Source organism: Cariama cristata, unplaced genomic scaffold (assembly GCF_000690535.1).
Source record: "Cariama cristata isolate BGI_N322 unplaced genomic scaffold, ASM69053v1 scaffold32059, whole genome shotgun sequence".
Taxonomy (NCBI): Eukaryota; Metazoa; Chordata; class Aves; order Cariamiformes; family Cariamidae; genus Cariama; species Cariama cristata.
The window spans coordinates 14,339-23,625 of NW_009637953.1; the positions used below are offsets into that span (position 1 = coordinate 14,339).

At 38.1% G+C, this 9,287-nt stretch overlaps 1 protein-coding gene across 1 annotated transcript in view; it reads left to right on the forward strand.

The window, feature by feature from the left end:
* The window catches only part of LOC104168081 (nuclear pore complex protein Nup205-like), a gene marked incomplete at its 5' end in the record, with an annotated part of 21,556 nt that extends 12,555 nt beyond the window's left edge, over positions 1–9,001 (forward strand). Inside the window, 10 exons of the mRNA XM_009708538.1 lie at positions 1–104; positions 319–445; positions 1,404–1,480; positions 3,064–3,192; positions 3,741–3,867; positions 4,611–4,777; positions 5,184–5,307; positions 6,195–6,323; positions 7,337–7,410; positions 8,648–9,001. The exon at positions 1–104 is cut by the window's left edge and continues 62 nt beyond it. Of these exons, the coding sequence (XP_009706840.1) occupies positions 1–104; positions 319–445; positions 1,404–1,480; positions 3,064–3,192; positions 3,741–3,867; positions 4,611–4,777; positions 5,184–5,307; positions 6,195–6,323; positions 7,337–7,410; positions 8,648–8,800 (1,211 nt within the window). The remainder of the gene's footprint in view (positions 105–318; positions 446–1,403; positions 1,481–3,063; positions 3,193–3,740; positions 3,868–4,610; positions 4,778–5,183; positions 5,308–6,194; positions 6,324–7,336; positions 7,411–8,647) is intronic.
* Positions 9,002–9,287: the final 286 nt, after the last annotated feature.

Consider the following 9,287-nt stretch of genomic DNA (forward strand, 5'->3'; position numbering starts at 1 on the left):
CTGCTCCAGTGGAACGTTATCGCCAGATTCTTCTTCCAGCTCTTCAACTGTGCCAAGTGATCCTCACATCCAGCATGGCACAACACCTGCAAGCAGCAGGACAGGTAAGTTCCAAAAGATGCTAAGAGTGCCACTGCTACCTCTCATTCAAAGAAATTATGTGTGCTTTTGCTCTCAAAGTAAGGTTTTTTAAAAATCCTATCCTCATTGGTCTGGGAGAGCACTTTAAAATTCTCCAAAATTGAAAGCATTGCTTCCTCTCTGCTTACTGCTGAATTTTGAGTAATTCGTATTTTCCCTTTTCTTCTTGTGATACAGGTTTTGCAGTTTCTCATTTCCCATTCAGATACTATCCAGGCAATCCTGAGGTGTCAAGATGTTAGTGTTGGATCTCTCCAGGAGCTGGCTTCCCTGACAGGAATAATCAGCAAGGCAGCTTTGCCTGGTAGGAACTGCAGTTTTGAAGTGTCTCAGCCCCACCTGCATGAATCTCAGGCTTTGCTTTCTGTAAAGAAATAGTAAGACAATAAGGGAATATCTACTACAATACAGAATGTTCTTGACATATAGAGGTCTGGGAAAAATAGAGAAATGTTACATAATTGTTCTTGAAATAAGTATGGTGGATTTGCAGTGGATGTAGTGCCCTTATCAATATGCATTTGACTTCCCTTTTTCTTTCCGTTATATTACCTGACAGTAAGTACTTTTTGTCTTTGAGATGACTTGCAAATAGTAGTGTTCAAAGCGCATGTGGTATCTTCATAAATAATTTTCATTCATCAAATTCTGTGACTGAGGCAATGAAGACATAAAATTGTTTGCATACCCATATTTTTATTCATGTCTTCTTTTTTATTTATTTAAAAAACAAAGCTGCTAGGGAGAAGCACTGTGGATTGGCATACTGACATTTCTCTTGGGTATCTTATCTTCACAGAGGACTAATAATTACTGTGATGGACACAGATTTCTTCTGCATGCTAGAAGTCTTGCTTACCATTTGAAAATAACTTCTCTGTTTTGATTTAATGGCTTGCTTTATTCAGGAGAGATGTCTGACTGAAATAGGAAGGAGTGCAGAGCTGTAGGTTGAGCCCAAATGTTTCTTTGCTTACAGTATACTGAGCTTTGCACAACTACTGCAATTTTCATGCTAACCTCCCTTCCTCCCCCACCCCAACTTTTAATTACTTAGCAGAACAGTGAGCTGCATGCTCTCATGCATCTCCTAGTAGCTGCATTCATATCTGAATGTTTTCCTCAAACAGCGTGCAAAATACAAGTTGTATGTTTGGCTGAAATTTTTCTGATCAATGCTTGTATTTAAATGTATATACTGCATAAATCTATTTTCTTTTGAAAAAAAACCCAAACCATTTAATGGCTGTATCTCTTACCAGGAGTGCTAAGTGAGCTGGACATTGATGTTAATGAAGGGACGCAGATGGAGCTACAAGGACATATAGGCCGATTTCAGGTAATAAAGTTGTATGTTTAACATTTGTCCTTTTAGAGTTGTGTGTGTAGATGAGTTTCTTCCTGGTTTTGTACTCTGACGAGTAGCAGTTATGAAAGGGATGTTTTCGCCATTAAGAAGAATGTCTGGTGGTTTGTTTGGGTTTTTTTGGGGGGTGGGGGTGGTTTGTGTGTGAGTGTGGTGGTTTGTGTGGTGTTTAGTGGTTTGGTTTTTTGGGGCAGTTGGGGTTTTTTTGGTTTTTTTTCTCAACCAAGTACGAAAGTTAACATTTGGCAACATCAGAGTTGCCTCAGGGACTTTGTTCCCCGCCTCCCCCCACCCCAGCTTAGGATTCACTTTATGTGGAGGAGAAGAAGAATTTGAGGTCAACACCAAAGCATGTGAAGTAATGCAGGAATATTCTGTTGCCACTTTTGCCACAGGCGTGTCTCCAGCTCAACCATTTGCAGTATCAAACGCCCTAGTGTTTTCTTTATTTCCTCCCCTTTTAAAAGTAACCCTGACCTAGAAACCAGAAGGAAAGCCAAGATAAAGTCTTGCTCAAAAGCTATCATTGCAGACCTCCTAACAGCTTAGCCTTCAGCAATGTTTTCGAAGCTTTGTGGTTCACGTGAGCAATGACTTTTGTAAAGAAATGTTTCATTGAAAACTTATCTGTAGAAAGGCCTACCCTATCAAATTCTTCTGGTTGCAAGGGAAGGATGCAGTCTCTGGACACTTTGATAGCAACGATTAGGCTGACCAGCCTGAAGCAAAGTAGCAAGCTTAAATGATCACTGTAATGCTGGGGTACTCACTATTCTGCTGCATCCTGTCAGCAAGGAATTCCCATGGGAAAGCAGAAAGGTTTTTGTTTTGTGTTTTGTTTTGTTATAAAGAGTTTTAATTAATTTGAAAAATGAGCTGTTCTGAATAAAACTGCAAATCAGTCATCTGTTATTGTACGTTTTGACTCTAGTTTGTCCTGTTATTTTCATCAAGTAATAAAAGGATTTAAGTGTTTTAACTCTTCCCCAAAACTAATTACCAAAAAATCTTTAATCTTTGATAGCTTTTTTAGCTGTTCCACACAAAACTGACTTGCAGTCTAAGGCACTTTGGTGATCTTAACAGCCACACATAAACTAAAAACCAATATATTGATTGTTACTTCTTTTTATGAAACTATTGTACTGTTTCTTCACTCTACTTTTATGGAGCCTTATTATCTTCATATCCAGATTTTGTTACTTTGTCTATAAAGGTAAAGGTGTTTTAAGCAAGAGTGGGTAAACCGAAACTGTCTTTGATGCTAGTCAGTATAATAGTCTGACTAGCATAGAGACATAAGACAAAGTTGTGTGCTTTTGAATTGCATTCATTTCTCAAGGAATGGTTTTAGGGTGCCATTGATTTTTAAATTAATTAAAGGTGAGTTAAAACATTGTGGTTTAAAAATTTAAATTCCATTTACAAAGTGCTAAAAGTTTTATCTGCATTGCTGTCTTGCTATTGTGTTTTAAGAGATTTGTATCACTTCAATGAAAAGAATCACGCACTTCATTTGTTGAGATACTAATTAAAGTGTTTACTACTTATGGCAGCGCCAGTGCTTAGGACTTCTAAGTCGGTTTGGTGGTTCAGACAGACTACGTCAGTTTAAACTGCAAGATGATAATGCAGAGGGAGACAGAGTGAACAAGAGGGATGAAATTGAGTTGGCCATGCAACAGGTAAGGACACATGAAGCTACTGGAACCCTCAGTCTCAAATTGTGATGTTTTACCTGCTGTGCAGGTTTGTTTAGTTGTCATACTTTTCATATGATAGTGGTAATGCTCTACACTGTGTTCAGTTTGGTATAGGATCCCACATTTTATTTCTATTTAAAGTAAGCCTTGAAAATTTTGTTACTTAAATTTGCCTTAGCAACCATTATTGTTTTGGGTACAAACTCTGTGAACTTCTAAGCCTTAAATTGATTAGAAATTTTCAAAAATTAAGGCTAGGTGTAGAGCACAATGGCTAACACTAAGTTAGAGCCAAAGGGGACTTAAAATTGACCAGAAATTTTAACTAGCAGGTTTGGGAAAGAGGCAAGGTTGCAAGTCCTAGACTTGAAGTAGAAGAGAGGCTGTAAATGATCAGAAAAGGGAATCATCACATTCTAGTGAGAAGAGAGGGAGCAAAACATGTTGTTTATTGACATTTATCTGTTTAAAATGTAATGCTTCAAAGCCCGTAGGTATTGTAACTGACGTGCTGTCATTTTTTTTGGCAGATCTGTGCAAACGTGATGGAATACTGTGAATCACTTATGTTGCAAAGCGCTCCCAGTTTTCAGCATGCTGTTTGTCTGTTTACTCCCAGCCTGTCAGAATCAACCAACCGAGATGGGCCTCGTCAGGGTGAGATTTTTGGCTTGCTACTTTGAGACTGAATGGTGTGACATTTGGGCTAGTAGAAAATAGTGAACCGGAGGCTGTAGTTTCACATACACTTTAAGTCATTTTATGTGCCAGTACTGTGGCTACCCATTTTCTAATTCTGGAACACATGCTTGTGCAGCCTTGCACTAAGCCAAATCAGGAAACTAATGCAAGTTAAAACAGACGTGACGAAAAAATCCTTTTTAATTCACTTCCCATGGCAACCTCAGAAACACATATATCAGTAAAAAAAAGTGTCTATAAATAAATAGCACAAGACAGGGGAAGGTGAGGACTTGGGTTTTTTTTTTTCAGCATCTGTGCTGGATTACATTATGTGAAACCAGGACCACATTTAAGACATGGAAGATGTGTTTTGATGCTGACTGGAACTCTTTGTTATGTCACATGACAAGAGTTTACAGTGTGCTATTATGCAGCTGCGTGGTTAAAATATTTAAATAGTAAGTCTTCTCGTCCAGCTACAGTTCACGTGTTATACTCAGTGCTGCACTATGCTGACTGCCTTCTAGTACTGCAGCCATGGAACTTTTTGCCTAGACTTTCATTTGTATTACTTCTGACACAGAAGTATAAAATCTAGACTTGCCAGTGCTTTCATATCTTTCACTACTTTATTGACAGAGAGCATACCTTATTGATTTCTTGTTCTTTTGAATTTTTTTCTAAACTTATTATAACTTGTTAATCATCTTTTCTAGATACACAAGCACCGGTGGTCCCATACTGGCACTTGCCTGGCTTGGGCATTATTGTCTACCTGCTGAAACAGAGCACTAGTGATTTCTTCAGTTACTATGATAGCCATCGTCAGAATGTTAACAAACTGCAAAATGTGGAGCAACTCCCACCAGATGAAGTCAAAGAGGTAATAGTTCTTCTGATTCTGTAATCTCTGTGTTGTTTGTAAGGTAGACATAGCTGTAACAGAGACTCCAAAGCATCTTGGATAATTAAATAGTTCCAGTTCTTGTGCATGTTCATGTCTGCTGTTGATGAAGGGGTCCATAGAATGAGTGACCTAAACCTTTGGGGAAAATATTGGGCTTAACTTTGTAAAAAGTTGTGATTTTCATTATAGTTGCTTGGAGATATATTTATTTTCTCCATTTTTGGTCAGCAAAGTTATGCAAATTCAAAATAGAGAGCACAGTTTTGAAGAAATAGTAGCTGACAGGGAAGCTCTAGATATTGATATGTCATTTTATTTGCTTGTTTCTCTGGATGCTCTGTGATTTGCTACAATCTCCTTGTTTTTCCTCCTCTTGTCACAGCTGTGTCAGTCAGTTATGCCAGCTGGGGTTGACAAAATCTCCACTTCCCAAAAATATGTTTTGGCAAGGCGACGCCTGGTGAAGCTAATAAACAACCGAGCCAAGCTGCTTTCTCTCTGTTCTTGTATCCTTCTAAAATTGAAATGACCCTTGAGGTGATCCTCCAGAAAAGCAGAGAAATAGAAACAGGTTCTTTTTACCTAGGCTTCTGACTACTTTGAACACGCTTTTTTGCAAAAAGGAAATCTGAAATACTGAAAATAAAATTAGTAAGAGGGTATTGTTCTGCTGTTGTCAGAATGTAAATATTTCCAAGTTAGTCATTCCCATCATGGAGACGGTGCTAGGACTTTCTGCAACATTATAATGCCCAGCTCTTCAATTCAGTATCCAGACCCACTAAACATTCACAAATGTGCAAGCGTGGTGGAAGCAACACTTTGAAAAATAATTTTGAGGTGCCTGTCGGAGCAACGGAGTTTCCAGTCTTATAGTCAACCTTGGATAAACCTAATCTGGTAAACACCAATAATTCTATGGAAATAACTAGTCACGCACAAAATAACTGTCTGGAGCGCATCAGAGTTTTCCTCTGAAGCCTACTTTGGGAAAAATGTGCTGTTGCAGACTTACCTGTTGTAACATAAGATGTTACTGCCATCCCCAGCTCTATAACCTCAGCTTTAATTCACTGTCTCTACAACTGAGCTATCATTACAAATCAGCTGAGCGCTCGTGCTCTGCTCTGGTGCATAGTGTTGGTTTAAAGCCTCTTCAGGGTGAGCAGCAGTCACTGGAATAACCTCGGCAGCACCGCGCCGAAGCAGGTGAGAGGAGTGCACGCGATCTGTTGCCAGGCCATAGCAGTGGGGGTGAGAAGCTTCTGCTGGAGGAGGTGATGGAGGGTTGAGCTAACATCTCGGCTGCTTCAAAGTGTGTAAATATGCTCATGTAATAAATGTGCAATCTAAAGACAACGAAAATAGACTCCTTCCTTAGATGTGTCTACAGATATTATAGAAGTGTGTCTCTTCATTCTTTGGCGTCATCTGGAACACTATCTACTGCATTGCATTCCCGCTGACTCCCAAGACCCACTGCTTTCCTCCAGGATGTCATTTAAGAAAGGCAGGCTGCAAGGTAAAATTTGTCAAGCATCTAAGTGCCTTTGAATAACTTCTGATGGTTAACTTTAAAACTGATTTGCTACTATTTTGCCATTTATTTTTAATCAAAGAGATTTTGTTTGGATTTGGCATACCTTTGGATTTCTGCTGGAGAATTGGCAATACAAACATTGTTGAGTCATAGACTTCTGGGTTTTGTCTGTTATACATAACCTCCAAAGGAAAGTGAAATTAACAATTTTTTTTTAATTTCTGTTGTTCAAACTAAGTGAAGTTCAAATAATATCAGATCAGTGATTCAAAACAGTTCGTAGGAAAATATTTTAATGTAATAATCTAAGATGAAATCAAGAACTAAAATTAATATTGGTAGTCTTAAAAATATTTTTAGAATTGTAGACACAATGGATTCACCAGAAGATTTTAACTTTGTTGAATTTTATTTTTTTTAAAAAAAAAAGAGGAATGGAACGAAATCAGAAACGGAGAAGTGATCTGGGGAGGAGCTTTTTGCTTAAAGTGCCATGTTGTGTGATCAAAATTATTTGTGGCTCTCACTTAATGTATTTTCTCTGAATTATTTAAGTCAAAAAAATTAGTGTAATTTGTAATGCACAAGTTTACTGACCAATTCGGAACACTGTGTTTTAAACTTGTTCTATAACTTGATGTGGGGCTCGGTCTCTTCTCCCCGGTAACTAGTGATAGGACAAGAGGAAACCATCTCACGTTGCGCCAGGGGAGGTTCAGGTTGGATGTTAGGAAGAACTTCTTCACTGTTAGAGTCGTTAGGCATTGGAACGGGCTGCCCAGGGAAGTGGTGGAGTCATCGTCCCTGGAGATGTTCAAAAAACGTTTAGATGTGGTGCTTCAAGACATGGTTTAGTGGGCATGGTGGTGTTGGGTAGAAGGTTGGACTTGATGATCTTTGAGGTCTCTTCCAACCATTATGATTCTATCATTCGATTCTATGAAGATAGCGTGGAACAGCCAACATAATTCTAATGTCTCATTTTCTATCACTAGATTCCTTTGGTTCAGAGCCTAACTTGGATTTCAGTAGCGGGCTGAATCGAGTGAGCCAGCATGATATAGAACAGGTGAGATGTGACCGTCTGCTGAAAAGTACAGAATGCACTTGATGACCATACAGGCATTGAGAGCAGTCTAACTGTAGTTTTCCCACCTCTGAACCACCTGTGGTAACACCAACAGGATATAACTTAATTTAGGACTAATGAAACATTGCAAAATTTTTTTGGAAAGTATTATGAAGCAGGTAGCAGTTGTGCTGCTGCACATGTATGTTCAAGTCTTAATGTAAAAAGTTGAATGAAAAATGAGCTAGACTTACAAAAAAAATCAGTCATTCTTTTTCTCTTGTAAACCAGATGGTATGCATTTTTTTTAATAATAGCTTTCAGAAAACGTCAGTTATTCTTGAAAGATTCACAATATGAAGGCAGGATTCCCAATTTTCTGTGATCCTGTAGCTGTTTACTACAGGTCAGCTGCAGCTAGGCTGTAGAGAACTGAGATCGAAAAAGGTAGCAGAAGCCGAGGAGCCTATAAAATGTGAATGCTAGCAAAGAAGTGATTTCTACTTACACAGCGATTTAATAGTTTGTGTAAATTTGAGGAAGAGGTGGCAGGAGAAAAAAGATCATTTTTATTAATAAATCCCACTGACATTTCTACTGCTGTTTGTGCAGAAAAAACCTGTTCTCAACACTCTGCCATCTCAAGTAAGATGTAGATCCTAAGATCTAGAATTACAAGAACAGTTGTATATGTGTTTTGTGAGGAGGCATCTGTCTTTTATTTCATTTGTTCAAAAGTAAAGTATACAGTTACATCTTGCTAAAATACTTAGAATGTAATTAATTTTTTCAGTGAGTGTTTACATATGTATTAATGAAAAAATGTTGTCTATGCACATGGATTCGTAAATCCTAAACAGTCCTTAAACGACTAGAAAAATTTTAATTGGAAGAAGTGTTTGTATGACTTTAAATGAAGAAGCTGAATTATGTAAGACTTTAATTCCTAAAACTTGGGGAGGTTGTAAGGTGGTAATATTTGGATAATCTGTAAATGCTCCAAGTGACCCAAAAGCCTCCGTAGAAAGAGTATCCATTATATCATTTAGAGAGAAAAACATATGGGAAGAATGCAAGTAGTACTTATTATGAGAGTCAGAAAAAACCCATACTTTTGGAAGTGGTTTAGAGAGTAAATCATAGTGAAAGAGTTGACAGGTAGTTGATGATGGATAAGCTGATATTGCAGAAAGAGAAGATTTTGTATTGGTGACTGCAACAAATCTCTCTCTCTCAGCTTCAGGTTGAAGCCGCGAACAGCTTTGGTGAATCTCTGCAGAAGAAGCTTCTGGACATCGAAGGGTTATATTCTAAGGTTCGGTCACAATACACCTTTATTCAAGCTCTTGTTAGACGTATCCGTGGTCTCCTGAGGATATCAAGGACCTAAAGGACTGATAGATGTTGCTTGCCCCTTGAAGGCAATGCATTACTGGGACAGGCCTTCTGGATCATCAGATTTTGTAGATCATACGTTTTCTAAATGTCAAAATATTTTGTTACTTTTTTTTCTTATCCCTATGGATCAGGTTTTTGTGTATTCTTTCGTACTGCTTCCAACTTGAGAGGAAAAATAAAGGATTGTTTTTAACTGAGTTATGATTAATGTAAGATTCCAAGCAAGAAAGAATTCTAATGGAGGACATAGAGGAAACAAAAGTAGTTCTGCATTTGTGATGATACTACATTTATGGATGCTTTCAAAGAAAACTAAAACATCCGCGTCTGTTTATGCTGTTCTTGCTTCACATGCAGGTTTAATGAAAACATGGAGTTCAAGTTTCAGCACTTGCAGACTGTGATCACTCTGGTGTGGATTCTATATGAAAAGTGATCATTTTGCACTGTGAACTGCTTGTTTCTACTCCCTCTTGTCC